Source organism: Vipera ursinii, assembly GCF_947247035.1.
Source record: "Vipera ursinii genome assembly, chromosome: 9".
Lineage (NCBI taxonomy): Eukaryota > Metazoa > Chordata > Lepidosauria > Squamata > Viperidae > Vipera > Vipera ursinii.
Window position 1 is genome coordinate 17,098,735 of NC_139523.1, and position 18,629 is coordinate 17,117,363.

General features: G+C 40.6%; 1 protein-coding gene across 1 annotated transcript; it reads right to left on the reverse strand.

The window, feature by feature from the left end:
* Positions 1 to 2,030: 2,030 nt before the first annotated feature.
* On the reverse strand, positions 2,031 to 18,139 carry IL20RB (interleukin 20 receptor subunit beta). The gene is made up of 7 exons (XM_083369021.1): positions 17,857 to 18,139; positions 14,502 to 14,628; positions 9,889 to 10,079; positions 8,487 to 8,611; positions 5,364 to 5,514; positions 4,030 to 4,175; positions 2,031 to 2,499 (listed from the first exon to the last, which is right to left on the reverse strand). Exons 1-7 carry the CDS (start codon positions 17,912 to 17,914, stop codon positions 2,371 to 2,373), a joined length of 927 nt encoding a protein of 308 aa, XP_083225147.1. The 5' UTR covers positions 17,915 to 18,139; the 3' UTR covers positions 2,031 to 2,370.
* Between the last annotated feature and the right edge of the window lie 490 nt (positions 18,140 to 18,629).

The window sequence follows — 18,629 nt, forward strand, 5'->3', positions numbered from 1 at the left end:
AGGTAGTCTTCATCTTATGATCATTTGTTTACCATTTGAAGTTACAGCAGCACTAAAAAAAAGTCTGCACACTTACATCCCTGTCATCACACGATCAAAATCCAGGCACTTATATTTATGTATTTATGACAACTGCAGCATCCTGGAATCATGTGATTGCCATTTGTGACCTTCCCAGCCAGCTTCCAACAAGCAAAGTCAATGGGTAAATCCAGATTTGCTTAATGATTGCATCAAAAAAGATACAATTGGATGCAGCTTGTTTAACTACTTCCTTGTTTAGCAACAGAAGTTCCAATTGTGGTTGTATAAGCTGAGGATTAGTTATACATTCTTTTTGCCTGAATTAACAGGTATACTGAATCACACTAAATTACAGTATAAAAAGGCACACATCAGTTAAATTTATATTACCTTACTACAAGTTGCCATAAATCCATTGTAAATACCAAATGCATATTTATGGACTATTTTGTATATATTTGAATCAGATCTAACTTTCAAATCATAAATCACATATCCTGATTCTGTTGTATTATTGCAAAACACTGCTATGGAACCAGGCAGCAAGGTTCATAGCAATTCTAACATTTCCATTTTCTTAATGACAGACATAACTGCCTTAAGGCTGAAAGAAAAATCTGACTGACGGGGAAGAAAGATCAGCTACAATTTCAATTTCTTCAGCCTTCCTTGAAACTACTGTAACAGGTTGCCTTTGTTTTTTAATAGATGAAGACTGTTGTTTAATAGCTGCATGACAGACCAAGATTTTCTTGGTGCAGTTTTTTGCCTGCCTGCAGAGTCAGTGACACAAAGTGCTGGGCTGATTAAGATTCTGCCTTTTGTGCACTTGTTAAAGGTACAGGCAGACACATAAGGGAAAAGTTTAGCAAATCGTAAAAGGATCTTTGGACATCGCCATACAATCTCATTTTGCTAGAATTGTTGGATATGGATAAGTTCAGCTCATGCTAACTCATAAGCTGTCTATAAGACAACAGCTGGATTTTCACAATGCAATAGGCCAAAGCTAAACAAACCACATTATGGCTTAGTGTGAAATGAGAACCAAGCCACTCAACCTATGTGAATTTGCCAGAGCATAGTTCCACTCCCAGCCCCATAATTTTGCATTATCTGATGTCTTTCCACATATTTGCAGCCATAAAAAATCTTAAGAGTGATCAGGCTGTAAATACAGATACACGGCAAGAAATGTGACTGTTGTATGGCTGATATATGAAATATACAAAGGTTTACTTACACCAATTCTTAAACCTCCAAGTCTGTGAACTGAACTTAAAATTCACATCTACAGCCACAAAGTAAATAAAAGCTCAGCTCAGTATTTAAAATATGCATTTAAGCATTTCAGTGCTTGCATTGTTAAAAAGCACAAGCAAAGACAAAACTTTTTTTCCCCATTTAAAATCTCATCCAGGAATAGAAAGCTTCCAAACTTTGAATTCCAGTTCTGCAGTAAGCATTTCAGCTTATGGAAAAAAGCCATGAATTTGGCAGTTGGAAATAGCTATCTAGGAACCTGGAAAAGGAAGAACTTGCTCCAAAATACAGCCAGCAAGCCAGCCATGAGTTAATGGGTTCTGTATTTGATTCTAGAACTCATACATGAAAAAGACGACCTTATCTAGATAAGCTGTTTTGCAGCTATATGTGGAATGACAGTATCGCAATGAATCTTTCTAGTAGGTCATAATGCCTAGGAATGATTCTGATTCAGCCTTTCTTTGAACAGTTGATTGAATGATCCACTAAATCTCAACCCAAATTTCTGAGTTTCAGGCTCTCATTGATGGCCTTTCTGCAATAGTGGAAATATAGTGGCATCTAGATCACCTTGCTTTCTGAATACTTGAGGACCTGTGACTAAAGCCCACAAGGTTGTAATAAATAATTCCAAAAAGATCCATTTCATGCAACTTGCTTTCTTACAGAGGAGCATACTGTACTACTAAGACAAAATGCTTCCCACTATTTCTATTTTTCCTTGTTTGCAAGCGTGATTTGCAAAACTGACGTGCGTCTTTCCAATATTACCCTTCTAAAGAACCAAAAACAACAGTGGAGTGGAATGAGCTCAAGGGCCTTACATCCCAAGTAAATAGACAGTAATTCAGTGAGTGGTTGTGAAGATGGTCTGTTTTCACCACGCAACCTGTCCACACTTCTCTGTCAAGTAAGGATGAAGAAATCCAGGCTGCTGGAACCTGTTCCTGAAACCAAGTATACTTTGGTTCCCATCTTTGTGCAATCTGTCCTTCTCAGTAGAAACCTTGTGTGAAGAGGGGTCAAGAAGGAGAGCAAGACTGCTAATCTCGGTTTGCCATTAGTGTCTTCAGGGTGATATTAAAGAGTTTCATGGATCCAAAAATGAAGCAAAGCCTCTTCTGAAGGCAACACTTGCACTGATTCATCACATTTCTCCATATCTTCTCCCCTGTCCTTTAGTATCTTACCAGGTGATGCTGTTAGCTTCTAGAAGAGAAAAGGTAAGCTGAGTGGAGCAGAATACCTAGAAACATCCTTTTTGTGGCAGAAATCAGCTTTACCCACAGAGAAGATATACCTAACATTCTAATATAAATACAATGCAATACCACAGCTTTCCCCAAGATGTTGAACTTAAGATACATCACACTACGTTTTCCAGAATTCTTAATTCAGAAGCTGAGAATTCTGTAAATCTTTGTCCAAAGGATTTGGGGAAAGCCAACTTGAGCAATACTATATAAATATAAAACTATACATGTTCTGTCCCAAGTGTCTCGCTATTTTGCGTATTTTGCATGCTAAATTTCTATAACTTATCTTTGATGCCTAGCATCAATTGCTCTGTTAATGCAACCACCCACCTTACACCAACCTAAATCCTGTGTTGGCCAAGCCAGGTTGGAAACTGATCCAAAGAGATCCCTCAATACCCAACCATCTTGGGAATCCTTTCAGAAGGTGAAAACTCTTGAGTATCAACAGCCTGGACTGGAATGATAGAAGTTAGGATGTCTGTTAAATGGGATTTCAGATACATTCTCAGGAAAACAAATATCTTCGTAGAAGAAATGTGGGCTATAAATGCTATTAAAAACTTGGTTGTTTCCTTGCAGACATTTCATTACCCAAATTAGGCAACATCAGCAGCACTGACGATGTGGCCTAGTTTGCGTAATGAAATATCTGCAAGAAAACAACCAAGCGCAGAGTGCAAGGATACCTCAAACTCCTATTATGCAGAACAGCCTACACCTCCTCCAGTATAACACTATTAAGTACACATCCAGATAGCCGGTTTAACAAGTCTTCCTCCAGTTTGTGAGATGACATAATTTGCCCTTTCCTGCCCGCTGACGTCTATTACGCCTCCATAAGAAGGCAGTAGATAATGCTGTCGTGACAATTTTAATGTGGAGATAAGTTGAAGGAAATAATTGGTGGATTTCCTGCTTGCAGAAAAGACCTCACTCATTGTTCTTCCTAATGAAGGGTGAGGCTGGGCTCAGAACTTGATTGGTATGGGTGGGGGCTTTCCTGCTTTCCTGGGAAACCACCACTCGCCACACAAGTCAAGCAGTGCTGTCCCCACTCAACAACCCACGAACGATTCACAGATTACCTCTTTGTCCAACATTGGTGCCTGATCGCAACTGCGGCCCAAGATAAAATGGATATTGAGAGAAGTTGCCAGACGGGATTAGAAGAGAGAGGAGTGGGGTGTACCCATATCACAGCGTAAAAAGCAAGAAATAGGAGCGGATCATATTCCATCAACCAGTTGCTGCTGATCACGCATACAGTGTAGCATGGTTTGTGTTGGGAGATAGATAGATAGAGACTACATTTCAACACTGAATGGGAGAAATATGAAATGGAACCGGCTCCGTTTTGTGCAGGGAAGCAGACGAAAGCCGTGTCTTGAAGACATGTCCTTAAAGAATAACAGCAAGCTATCTTGGACCTCACGTAGACAAGCTCAGAAGCACAAATGAAACACCAAGCAGAGCTTCTTACCAAAGTATCTGGAAGGACCTCATCTGGGCAGAAGGAATACTGGCAGATCCGACAGGTTTTCCAAGCAAGAAAAGGAAGGACCAAAACAGCCACAAAAAACATAACCAGGAAGAGGGGGGCAAAGGTCAGCAGTATGGCTTTGGCATCTGGAGGCAAAAGAAAACATCAATATCGTTTAGAAACAGAGAGGTGGGCAGCACAAAAAAAAATTAATATAAACAAACAAACAGAGCAGGTGCATTTTGCAATCAGTGTTCCCAATAGCTTTTAAGCATTCTCCAAATTTTCACCTGAGCAAGTTTCTTCTGCAGATATATCTTGGACATGTATTATTAGCAAACCTTTCCCAGATCAATTTATCCAATCAGGAATTTCTATCCACTGAGAATTTGTCTGGAGAGCCTCGGAGAGAAAATTTTAGGTCACACAAATAACAAAATCAGTTCCTGGGTTAGCAGCAGAAGCTGGGCAACTGTTTGCTGAGATGCTCTAGTTGTGAATGTGAATGTCCTAACTTGAAAAGGTAGGACTAGATAACCATGAAAGCCGTGTTCATGTCTATGATTCCATCATTTATCTGAAAGAGCCTATAACTCCCCCCCCCTCCCTTTTATAACTGGCTGTGAAAACCCAACCGTTATGTTTTGCAAACCAAGATGGATGACTGTTTTTATAAAACCCAATGTAGTTCAGTATAAACCATTATTAAACCATGCGTAAGCAAATGGACAGCCTAGGGCAGGGGTAGGCAACCTTGGCTCTTTTATGACTCGTGGACTTCAACTCCCAGAATTCCTGAGCCAAGGTTGCCTACCCCTGGTGGGCTTTCCATTTGTTTTTGTGCCTTCTCAGGGAACCAGGTAACTGATTAGCAAGAGTATAATATCATATGAAAGGGTGGCTGCAACATGTTTTGTCTTTTTATTCATTTGAGAAAGTTATTTAGAGGCAATTAAGAGAGGTGCTCATTTTGCCTCCAAGATCCCTCAAAAGAGGGAAAGAGGGCACAATTTGGGGAGCAAGGTGGGGCTTTACTGGGTGCAATGCACTCTTTAAGGTCTTACGAGGCTTAATACTACAATAATTTTACCCTTTAAATTAGCCCCCCCCCCAATCCTCCCCACGATAATTAAATCTTTTGGCTTTGCTCCCTCTGGAGCAGCATTTCTTAAGGTTGGCAAATTTAAGAAGTGTAGACTTCAACTTCCAGAATTCCCTAGCACACATCTTAAAGTGGCCAAGGTTGAGAAACTCTGCTCTGGAGAGTCCATGCAGTCAACAGCTGAGCAAAATCTGTGAGTCCATCCCACCCCTTTTATCCACCTTGTTCTCACCTTCTGATTTCACACACTGCACCTCGCTGAAATTGCTGCTCCTGTTGATAGCTTCCACGTAGGTCTGAGCTTTAACACAATATTCAGCTCCAGCCTCCATTGTTTCCAGATGCACCGTGGTGGTGCTCTCAATCACCACTTTGCGGTAAACCTAGGGAATTTCCACATGTTAGGTGAAACAATCTGCTTAGCTAGATTGGTTTGCCCTTCCCGAGATCCCTGTTGCTAAACAAGAAAAACGCTCACACTGTATTTTCACAAGATGCTTTCAAAATCAAAAGGAAAGCAAATGGTTTTGGACTCCAGGTTTTTACACACTGAAATGTTTTTATATACAAGTGGTCCTCAAACTTACAACCATTCATTTAGCGACTGTTCAAAGTTACAACGGCACTGACAAAAGTGACTTCTGACCATTTTTCACATTACCGTTGGATTATCCCCATGGTCACATGATTGAAATTTGGACGCTTGGCAACTGGCATGTATTTATGACGGTTGCAATGTCCCAGAGTCACATGATCCCCTTTAGCAAAGTCAATGGGGAAGCCACATTCACTTAACAACCGTATTACTGACTTTAACAACTGCAGTGATTCGCTTAACAGTTGTGGCTAAAAAGGTCTAAAATGGGACAAAACTCACTTAGCAACTGTCTTGCTTAGCCACAGAAATGTTGGACTCAATTGTGGTCATATGTCAAGGACTATCTGTATTTTGAGTGTGAGATTCAACCTTAAGGTTTAGAACAGGAACAAGGAGTGTGGAAGTTTGTAGGCAAGTTCAGGTTACCCAATGGCCTAGGCTGCTTTATGACTCGTGGACTTCAACTCCCAGAATTCCTGAGCCAGCCATGCTGAGGGGAAAGGGAGAGGTTTCCAAGCTGAGCCATGCTGGCTCAGGAATTCTGGGAGTTGAAGTCCACGAGTCATAAAAGAGCCAAGGTTGCCTACCTCTGGCCTAAACCATGCATGAAAAATGCGGCCTATAAAAACGTTTTAGCACCACACTAAAATACCAATAAAGAAGGGATCCAACTGGCTTTCCTAAATAAGACCACAACCTGGGTGTTTGGCAAGGACCCCTGCCTCTAATTTTCAGGGCTTTCCCACCCATCAAACCATTTCTTTCTGGTCCGACATTACAAGCAGCACCAAGTAGCTAGTTCTAGTTTCTCTCCAAATCTCCTGAAATTCTCCAGACCTGGGATTCTTTTGGACATTGTCAGAAATTAAAAGCATGACCGGACTCTCTGCTGAGAACCTTATGGCAAATATAGTCAATAGGCCCCAATAAGAAGAAAGCTATGCATCAGAGGCTTCTCTGACCAGGCAGCCAGGTGACTTTGGGTTCTGCGAGTACAGTAAAAAAAGCCTCTTCTTCAATTTCAACTAATAACATAGAATGTTATAAATAACATTTATAGTTATGCATTGATGCTTCAGTGGCTTCTAACTCCTTGTGATCTGAAGGATGTCAGTTTGCCAGGATAGTCTATCTGTGCCTGCTTCCTTGAGCCCCTATAGCCTCCTATTTGTGTCATCAATGCTGTTATCTAGTCTTCTATTGTTTTTTTACTGCCTTTGATTTTTCCAAACATCAAGCTCTTCTCTAATGACCCGTGCCTTTGCATCTTATATCCAAAATATTTAACATTCAACTTCCTTCTTAATGCTTCCCAGGAGCTGCATGGTTTCACTTTGTCTGATCTTTAACTATTTGTACTTCTTGCAGTTCTAAAATGCCCTTGACAATTTTCTTCAGTCCCAAATTCAGAGGTGTACATTTTTCCTCAGCCTTTTTGAGGATCTAGCTTTCAGAGCCATATGTTAGAACTGGGAAAACCATGGCTAACTACACAGGTTGTCAGTGTGAGTTTGCTTAATATTAATATTTTTATTCCCATATACAATAAATGGGAAAAGTAATTGCAATAGCACTCAGACTTATATACTGCTTCACAGTGCTTTACAGCTCTCTCTAATCGATTTACAGAGTCAGCACATTGCCCCCAACAATCTGGGTCCTTATTTTTCTGACCACAGAAGGATGGAAGGCTGAGTCAATCTTGAGACGGTAAGAATCGAACTGTCAAACTGCTGGCAGCCAGCAGAATTAGCCTGCAATACTGCATTCTAACCACTGCGCCACCAGGGCTCTGCAATAGCAATGGGATTCAAAAGCATGTTTTGATAATGGTTGCAGATAGGTGTAATGATATGTGAGAATGACCTTGGAAGATGGGGGTCAGGGGAGAGACGCTGGCTAGGGAATAGTCAAATAAGAGCGGGCATAGCCAGCAGCTGCATGCAAGTAGCCCTTATGACCACAATTGAACCCAAAATGTATGTCGCTAAGTGAGACATTTGTTAAGTGAGTTTTGCCCCATTTTACGACTTTTCTTGCCTCATTTGTTCAGTGAATCATTGCAGTTGTTAAGTTAGTAACACGTTTGTTAAGTGAATCTGGCTCCCCCATTGACTTTGCTTGCCAGATCACAAAAAGTGACCCTGTGACCCCAGGACACTGCGACCATCATAAATATGAACCAGTTGCCAAGCATCTGAATTTTGATCACACGACCATGGGGATGCTGCAACGGCCGTGAGAAAAACGGTAATGAACCACATTTTCCAATGCCGTTGTAACTTTAAACGGTCACTAAGTAAGCTGTCATAAGTTGAGAATGGGTAGAGAAAGAGGCTGAAAAGGGATTTCCTCTGCCACCACCACTTCTGTAAAGAAGACGGTGAACATTTTGAACTTTCAGACTTTCAAGGTTCTGTTAATATAGCCTTTCAATAAAATAGAATTAGTTCACCTGGTCATTTTTCCTGTCTGGTCTGCCCAAGAAGGCTGACAATAGGTGAATATGCTCGTATTTCCAAACAAGATAACTGAATTGCCACATGCAGGAACCAAAATGATCCCAAGCTTCTGCAGGCAACTGTATATGACAGGAAATCACAAAGCAAGGCAGATGACTCACGACATTGTTTTGCTCCTAACAGCATTCAGAGTTTCAGCCAAAGCTCAGGATGGCCCCGTGAGTCAAGAAACTTTCCTGCTTTTCAACCCACCTAAACGAACAATTGCACATCAGAAAGACAGATCAAAACTTACGGCAGGTTCCGGGCCTTTCTTCCAGTAAAATATCCAGAATTCAAAGGCAGGCCCCAGGTGTTCTAGTTCTGCTAGCAAGTGATATCCATCAGTGGTGACAGTCAACGTTGGCGGAATGAGGGATGCTATAAAAAGGGAAAGGGATTCACATATTCAGTAGGTGGAAAAGGGGAAGGACAAAAATTGTTCAGAACGGTTGGGTCCAAGAACGGGTTCTTGAGAAAGGGCTGAACCACGGTCACCGTCAAGGGAGGAATGGTTTTGCCACCTCATGGACCTGACCACGTGGCCCTGACCAACCATGAAGGACATGGATCTGAAAACAGGTGGTCGGATCTTCTGTTGGTACACTTTATAGCAGGTATCACCAACTCAACATTGAGTCTCAGGGCATCCCCTGGTTTCACAAAAGATACCAGCTCCATGTAAGAAATGCTTCAAAATTAATGTCATCTTGCAAGATTACTAAATCTAATGAGATCTGGAGCAGGGCTGGTTTGGTTTTCTTTGGGAAGTTATTTAGGGTTTTTTTTAGATATGAGGCTACTGAACATCTAATGAAATGTATGATCCAGAAAAAGTCCCCATACTCTGGGAAGGGAGGGAGGGAATTCAAAGGGAAGAATTTATCAGGAGTAAATCCAGCCCTTCATTTTAGAGGACACCTCCCAATTTAATGACAGCTTTCTGAATTTTTTTAAAGCAAGATACCCTAACTATATTCCTGAGATGAGCATGTTTTGTGTGTCCTCTATTTTTCCTGACCTATTCCTGATTTTTTTGTTAGAAATTCCTTAGTACTAAAGTGGGGTAGAAGCTGAGCTGTATCATTAAAGCCAGGCAGTTAGCAATCTTGCTTGGACTTGAAATGTTTCCGGGGTTGTTTGAATGTTCTATTTGCCTCCAGGTGCCTTTTGTAGTAATAAATAATCTGTTCCTTGTGCTCTGGTTCTAACTAGACAAGATAACTGCAATGGCACTTTATGCTGAATGGATGTAGCAACCTGTGGCCCACAAGACTTGCGGAAGTCCTTCCTATATGGTCAATATTAGTCCTTTCCACTGAGTAAACCGACTCTTAAAATGCATTATTTCAGCTGCCTTTTCCTTAAATAGAATCCTTACTCTGTTATGCTGACTTATCTTTTCTGACTAATTGTTCCCAAGCACTCTCCTGAATCCGAAGGTGAACGGTGGCTTAAAAAGCTTAGCCCCCACTGAGGAAGATTAAATCATAACCTTAATACAATTTTAAGGCCTCAATTCCAGTCAGAAAAATCCTGCCCCACCCAATGCAGCTGCTTTAAATAGTTGCTGGGCCTGATATCAACAAAAAACAGGATCAAGACTGGGCTCATTCAAACAGGTGCTGGGTTGTGAGATTTCCTAACAGGGGACTTACTTGTGACACGATTGAAGAAGCCATTGAGTGTGGCCCAGAGGGAGGTCTCTGTCCCCATAGATGCTCTAACACGTAGATTATACGGCACAGTAGCTGATATGTCTTCTGTGATATCACACTGAGTAACACTAACATCTGTGCATTCTGCAATGGGAATCCAGCTGTCATTGCCATAGTCTCTCTCATATTCTCTAGATATAATTAGGGGAAAAACGAAGTCAGCTTCTATGCAGAGAATAAAGGACCTTCTTCACATTGCCTCAAAAAATGTCACTTGATTCGGTGGCATATAAATATAATAAATAAAATAGCAAGGGCCAGCTCATAAGCAACATCATTTCCTTGGTAGTCTGCCTAAAATTTGTAACTGCAATGCAGCCCTGAGGTTTGGTTTCCCTGGATATACGTACAAAAATTCATCAATGGACACATCAATTAATGAGTGGCCCATGTGCAGCCAACCAACGAGATTTGATTCCAAATCGTTAACCCTTTAACGATGTTTAGGCTGTTAGAATATCTAATCTCTAGTAGGCAAAGGTGGCTTATAGTACGCTGAAAATAAGTATAGTAACTCATTTCTGAGCCTAAGGATAGAGCTTATAACTGGCTCCAGTTGGTGGATCTAATAGAAGAAAAACAAACTCATGGCACTCCAGATTTTTTTAATAAAAATACAGGAAGTTCTTGACTTACAACTGACCATTCAAAGTTACAACGGCAGTGAAAAAGTGACTTACGATTATTTTTCACACTTACGACCATTTTAGCATCCCCGGTCACATGATCAAAATTCAGGACACTTGGCAACTGACTCATGCTTATGACGGCTGCAGTGTCCCAGGATCATGTGACCCCCTTTTGCGACCTTCTGACAAGCAATGTCAATGGGGGAGCCAGATTCACTTAACAACCTTGTTACTAAGTTAACAATTGCAGTGATTCATTGAACAACTATGGCAAGAAAAGTTGTAAAATGGGGCAAAACTCACTTAACAAATGTCTTACTTAGCAACAAAAATGTTGAGCTCAATTGTGTTTGAGAACCATCTGTATATGTTTGCTTCTTGTCCACAATTCACTTGGTGTGGAGTTGGGCAGCATACAAATTTAACAAATAAATATAGCTGAATTACAATTCTAAATTTCCTCACCATTGGTTAATGCTACCTAGAGCTATTGGAAACATTCATTTTATTACAACTGGAAGACCACAAGATTTGTACCCTTCAGCTAAAAAATTTATTATTACTCTTGTTGAATGACCTGCGTTCATTCCGCCGGGACCTGAAGACTTGGCTCTTTGAGCTCTCCGGCCCAGGCTGAGAATTTTTAACTGGGGTTTTTATTTTCAGGGATAATTTAATCTTTTTAATTGTTTTTTAACTTTTGTATTGGCGTAATTTTAAAATGCCCTGTAAACCGCCCTGAGTCCTTCGGGAAAGGGCGGTATATAAATCTAATAAAATAAAATAAAATAAAATAAAATTATTAGCCTAAAGTACAATTCATAGATATACTCAGTCTACCCAAGGTAGATGAGTCCTAAATTGCATTAAGTTACAGATCATGATTTATAATTTTCAAAAACCAGATTCTCACACACTAAGCTAATGTTAAATTATATAAAGAGCCAGTTTGCCCTTGGGGTTAAGGCACCAGGCTAGAAAGTGGGAGACTGAGAGTTCTAGTCCTGCCTTAGCCATGAAAATCAGCTGGGTGACCTTGGGCCAGTCATTCTCAGCCCAACTCACTTCATGGTAGTTGTGGCTAAAATAGGAGGAAGGAAATATGTTGGATATGTTCACCATCCCGAGTTATTTGTAAAAAATAGCAGCGGGATATAGATAAATAAATAAATGAACTGTCACTTTAGCATAATGTGTGTTTGTATATAACAATGCATGTTCGTACCAGTCTTATTAAATTTGCCCCTTTTTTTCTAAATTTGTTTCTCATCCTCTTCCTTCTCTCCTCCAACTTATTCTCCCAGTTTTCTGGCTGTGATTTATTTATTTATTTGTAAAATTTACTGGCCGTCCATCCTACCACAGGGGTGACTCTGGGCGGCTTATCATCTTAAAAAGATAAAAAAAACTATACAAAACCTAAAAGATGTAAACAAAATACTGTAAAGATCCAATTTCTGAGGCCGAAATTAAAAGATGGGAAGGGACGGAGTAGGATGAGAAGATGGGGGAGGAGGTAGGATCTGTTATTAATCTGTCAAACATCCCCAATGTGAAACCTTTCCATTGGAGCCCCCAAGCTAACTGGCAGAACCAGGTCTTTAGGCTCTTATGGAAGGTCTGGAGGGTTGAAGCCTCCTGAGATGTTCAAAGGGCAGGCACAACGGCAGAGAAGGCTCTTCTCCTGGACCCCCCCTCCCCCCAAGCTGGAATACTATCGCCGATGGGACCCACGGCATACCTCCTCCGCTAGCACAATGGGGTTGGCCAACCCAATGGGGTGAGATGGTCCCTCGAGTAATTTGGACCCATGCCATGAAGAGCTTAGATGTCTGAGATGTTCAAATTCAAAAGAGAATTCATTTTGCCCTAAAGATGTTATTGACAAAAAATCTCATCCATCCACCCTCCTTGCCCTGAAGCAGAGAAGGGCTGTTTACTGTTGAGGACATAGCAACAAGCCTTCAAGGATGAGAAGAAAGCACACTGCAGTGGATGGCCCAAAGCACCTCCTAGAGATGATAAATCTACCTGGGCTTTCACCTGTCCCATGGTCGCCGTGCTTGTTCACGTCACGGAGAAAGGAGAAAGTAAAGATTGTAGTTGAATCTCCTTTCTGGATGAAAGCATTTCTTCCACCCCGACCAGCAACCACACATCTGGATTACAATGTGATGAAGCCCAAAGGCACGTAAACCTGGCAGGGGAGACTAGTCCAACCACCCATGTGTTAATTTGTTGCAATACTATTGCATGCCTAGCTTGCCTATACACGCAACAGAATGTCATGGCAAAGCTTTAAGGCGGGAAAAGAAATTCCATCACTCCAAATAGCAGATAGAACATTCGAAATGCTATTCTTAAAATCCTTGAGAGTAGAAAACAAGATTAGTAGACAGGGATCTGGTTTAGAATTTTCTCCCAACATGGATGGAAGCTAATCAAGCAGAGAAGCAACCTAGAACTAAAGAGAAATTTCAAGGCAGTTAGAACAATTAATCAGCGGAACGACTTGCCTCCAGAAGTTCTAAGTGTTCCATCATTGGAGGCTTTCAAGAAGAGACTGGAAAACCATTTGTCTGAAATAGTATAGGGGGGTTGGACTAGAAGACCTCCAAGGTCCCTTTCAACCCTGTTATTCTGTAGAATTTTCTCCCAACGTTTTTCTAATTGGTTTGTTAAGGGGTAAAAGAAAAGGATATCACTCTCCAGTAGTCTAAAATGATAACAGTCTACTGTTTTAGGAGATTTTTCCATCTTATATTCCTGCATTTGTACCCTGATTAGGAGGAATTTTGAAGGAGCTCAACTTTTGGAACAAGTCAACCCATCCTCCACGCACATACTATAAGATGCTGCTAATCTTGTATAAAAAATTGCCTTGTCGTTTCTAAGAAGCTTTTTTTGGTCAAGAAGGCTCCTATTTTTCTACCTAGTTGTCAGGGTGCTGAAGGACTTCTTTCAAATTTCTCTCAGTGGACTTTACTGAACTTACTGCATGGGTGGACATGACAGAGGATGCCACTGCTGGTTTTGTGGTTTTGTTAACACATTTTTACTTCTTTCCTAGCTGCCTGTCCTTCCTACACCAGAAATGCCTAGTGGAAAAAGCTATCTCACCCTGATAGCCTTTCTAGTAATAGGGCCTGCTGAATCAGATTAAATGCTTAACCAGTCAACGTTTTTTCCCAAACAACGGTCAGTTCAATAATTATGGAAAAGTGGTACATAAAAACTGGAGTCTAAGACTTCTTAAAACTATAGATAGAAGACAAAATTAAGGTCAGCATTATGTGGTCAAGGGACAACATGGGATTGCCAAACCATTTGGGTGTTGTAACTGTCAACGAAGAAAGAACCTTAGTTTACCTTCCTTTTTTTAAAAAAAATGGCAGCCCTCAACCACATATCATGAAACCAAATTTCATTAAATTGGCACCATGTGAGGCATTTCCTTTTATTTCTTTTGAACGTCCCATTAGGCAACCATCTACTATGAATACAAGAAGAAATGGAGAACAATTCATCCTGTTCATGTTCTTCATAGCATATGTAACTTCATAAACCTCTGTGGTATCTCCTCATTATTATTTTACTATTTATTGAGTATAGCAAAAAAAAATATAGCTTTCCTTCATCTTGTAATCTGTATTTGTGGGACTGTTATTTCTACTACTCGCAGCTGGTATGATCAGTTGTACCTCAGTCCAACGTATTTTGTTGGTATAAGTCAGGGGTCTTCAAACATGGCCCTTTTATGACATGCTGGCTGAGGAATTCTGGGAGTTGAAGTCCACAAGTCATAAAAGGGCCAAGTTTGAAGACCCCTGGTATAAGCTGAAGATGTCTAGCCACACATATTTAGCATCAGTCATGCAGAGTTGTCTTTAGGCAAACAGTACTCAAGATGAAATAAGAACTTACCCTTGAAATTCGACTGAGTATTTTACAACCTTGCCAGGCGCAATCTCCGCAACGGGACTCCAAATCAGAAAGTGCTTCATATTGGTGGACAAAATAGTAATATTCTGAGGAGGTGCTAGTAATGCAGCTTTATGTAGGGATCATCAAAATGACATATAAAGAGAGAAAACCAGAAATTATCTCACAGATTAGAGACACTGAGGTTATTATTAGGATATCACATCAGATCCTTTATTACTGAATAATCAATTATCAGATGTGGGTGTACAGGTAGTCCTTGACTTACAACCACAATTAAGCCCAAGATTTATGTTGTTAAGTCAGACAGTTGTTAAGTGAATTTTACCCCATTTTACGACTTCCCTTACCACAGTTGTTAACCGAATCACTGCAGTTATTAAGTTAGTTTCACGGTTTTTAAGTGAATCTGGCTTCCCCATTGACTTTGCTTGTCAGAAAGTCGCCAAAGGAGATCATGACCCCAGGACATTGCAATCATCATAAATATGAATCCATTGCCATGCATCTGGATTTTGATCATGTGACCTTGGGGATACTGCAATGGTCGTAAGTGTGAAAAACGGTCAAGTCACTTTTTTCAGTGCCGCTGTAATTTCAAATGGTCCCTACAACGTTTGTAAGTTGCGAATTACCTGTAATTATTATAACTAACTGCTCAGAGGAGTTTATTAGTTAAGCTTAAAAACTATGCTGACTTAGCTAGAAGTAAGGACCATGGCTGGGTCTCAGTGGAATTTACTTCTTACCAGATATACCCCAAATTGTGCTTTTAACAGCACTTGAACTAAATCGCATGTAATTTAGTATCTGTTTTACAAGATGCATGTTAGAAAAAAAAGAGTCTTATCAGATATTTAGTATTTGTCTTACAAGATGCAGGTTAGAAAAAGAGTCTTATCAGATCTTGTACATTACTTAAGAATGGGGAAGACTTTGCGTCAATTCACCTTCGTTTAAACTTATAAATGTGTTTTTCTCCATAGTTCAGATATCTTCCTTCAAGGTGTATTCCTGGTGTCAGAATTTTACATTTTCCCAGCACACATGTTATGTGCTCCTGTGTATAGAGATGCATCCCTTTTACATTCACTTAGGATGGCAGTTCTGTAATGTATGAGTGTATTCTTCTAAAGTCAGCGACCATATTCAAACATTGTATTAAGCCAGGGGTCCTCAGACCTGGCTACTTTAAGACTTGTGGACTTCAACTCCCAGAATTCCCCAGCCAGCATGGGGTATATCTGCTAAGAAGTAAATTCCACTGAGTCCCATGGTCCTTACTTCTAGCTAAGTCAGCATAGTCTTTAAGCGTAACTAATAAACTCCTCTGGCTGGCTGGGGAATTCTGGGAGTTGAAGTCCACAAGCAGGTTACTATTATTTAGGAGACTAGAAGTCACTGACCAGGTTGGCCTGAATAATGGAGCTGGAATGATTTCAGAAGTGAATTGTTCCCAGCCATAGCCATGCATGCCAAAGATCCAGATCAGGGGTTTTCAAACTTGGCCCTTTTATGACCTGTGGACTTCAACTCCCAGAATTCCTCAATCAGTGTGCCTGGCTAAGGAATTCTGGGAGCTGAAGTCCGCAAGTCATAAAAGGGCCAAGTTTGAAGACCCCTGATCCAGACTGTCCCTAGTATCAGGTAGAAATAGATGGCTGTCAGAAGCAGCACACTTCATAAAAGGGCAACCCAATGCTATTTGCAGTTTCTGATCGTCGATATTCTTCTTATTGCCAAGAATGTCTTACTGTCTTACAGGTAGTGCTCGACTTATGACTATAATTGAGACTAGAATTTCCATTGCTCAGAAAGATGATTAAGTGAGTCACACCTGCTTTTACAACCCTTTTTTGCCATGGTTGTTAAATGAATCATTGCAGTTTCTATGAATCACGTAGGTTAGGGGCAGCATTATTTATTTATTTATTTTATTTTGTTATCATCTCCCCTATAAGATGACTCTGGGTGGCTTATATATTTATAAAGGACAAAGGGAAAAAATAATTGATTATAAAGAAATTAAAACTTTAAAACTATACAAAAAACAGGATTTGGATGGCACAGGGGTGAATGAGGTGGTCTTACCCTGTCAAGTACCTCCGGGGGCGAGTTGCCCCCCTCAGGGTCCCAGGTCAAGCAGCAGAGCCAAGTTTTAATACTCTTCCAGAAAACCAAAACTATGGAAGCAGTTCTCACCTCCAGTGGTAGAGTGTTCCACAGGAATGGGGCCACAATGGACACTGCAACCATTGTATATACATGCCAGTTGCCAAGCGCTCAAATTTTGATCATGTGATCATGGGGATGGCACAATAGTCATCAGTGCAAGGACTAGTTGTAAGTCATTTTTTTCCCCAATGCTTTTTTGTAACTTTGAACAGTCGCTAAATGGTTCTAAGTCTGATGCCCAGAGTTAGATGACAGTGAGATGGGCAGCATATAAATTTAATAAATAAAATAAGTCAAAGTCTTGTTATATTTCCTACCCCATTTACTGGAATAATGTGGCTGGAACTGCACATTATCCCTTTGGAATTAGAAGAAGCAATCTTGTTTATTATTGTTTATTAACTGAGGCCCCCTAGCTCCAAAATGACTGGGCAGCCTTGGGCTAACACTGAATCCAACATCAAACACTATACACAAGCTGAAAGATAATTTTCCCTAATCCCATTGTATGCTCAGTTTCCTGCCTCAAAATCACAATCGACCCATAGCTCTAAGGTACTCCACTTCTTCCCACAACCGGTAACACAGGAAATGACATTATGGTACAAACGTTGTTCTCAGGCTGTGTTATGATGCACACGAAGGCTGGCTAAGTCTTATGGTTTTCTCCTTAGCTGTTGCCAGACTAGTCTAGATTTAAACATACCTAGCATAAATCTGCTGAAATTAATACAGTGCATATTCATCATTCTATCAATTTATCAGGTTATTCTGTTCTTTTTTTTACCAATGCCCAAATGTCAATTCTATTTGAGTGATGGGTTAAAAATACCTGTTTCTAAATATTAAAGAGATTCACAGTTTTACACATTAATGTTGTCCAAAGAGCTTCATATTACAAACAACAAAACGATTTTCCTCATCCCTAAATCCGGTTGCTGGAAAAAACACACACATGTGGTTAAGAAAGCTGGATCGGCATTGCCTATTCTTCATATCCGGTTTCTCCCAAACTGAGCTACTAAGGATCTGTTGAACTTCTGCAACTCTGTTCAAAAATAACTCTGACTTCTTTTGCTCTAAATCCACACTCCCAGAAATATGACTTTATTCATTCACTTTGCTTTAAGGGCATGCCTGAACTGGGGTTATCACCACATACCTGAAGTGAAAAATGGCATCCAAATAAAGCAGATCATCAAGAGGAAACATATGGCCATTTCTTTGCGGTTTAGGGACCTTGCCAAGGTATAACGATATCCGGCATTTTCCACTCCTGCCTCAGGAGCAACTCCATACTCAAAAAAGGTTACTCGACATTGAATGCCCGGCCTCCTTTGTCGACCCCACGGGGTGTCAACTGCTACCGTCGGTATCTAGGCAGTGTCTTCGGCTGCCGTTGCTCCTTTTCCATATTCATCTGCATTGCTTGGAAAGGTGTGGTTAGAGTTTGGGTTCAATAATAGGTTTGGGCAACTCCATTCTGGTATTTTCTTACAGGTTATGCAACTGACCTCGTGAGAGGGAGGGAAGAGAACACTTGGCAGTTGAGGCCTGTTGATGGTGCAATCAACAACCTGGGGGAAAACTGACTTTAAGAGTGACTTGAGTTTCTCCAGATTCCGGAGTGGAAGTTTTTATTTCCAAGGGTGTTGGGAAATGCCAAGCCTTTTATGTTTTTGCTCCACTTTACCCAGTTACTTCTAAGGCAAGTGCCCAACATAAGGCCCACGCCCTTTTCCTAATCTTATATATGTTTCTGGCTGTTTTGTCATCCTTCCCACGATACCCTAAATTTCAGGTTTAGGGACTGAATTGCAAACAGGTGGCCAGAATTACCACATAGGGATCTGCACACCCCATCTGTGGCAGCCATTTATACCGATGGTTTTTATCCCACCTTTATTACTTTATACAGTGCTTTTTTTTGTAAAA

Excerpts from the sequence above, each read along its gene's own strand:
- IL20RB (XM_083369021.1), bottom strand. The coding sequence starts at position 17,914 with ATGGCCATATGTTTCCTCTTGATGATCTGCTTTATTTGGATGCCATTT. Across the intron at positions 8,612-9,888 it reads CTTCTTCAATCGTGTCACAA|CATCCCTCATTCCGCCAACG; the intron begins GTAAGTCCCCTG and ends CCCTTTTTATAG. Across the intron at positions 4,176-5,363 it reads GCAGTGTGTGAAATCAGAAG|ATGCCAAAGCCATACTGCTG; the intron begins GTGAGAACAAGG and ends TTTTGCCTCCAG.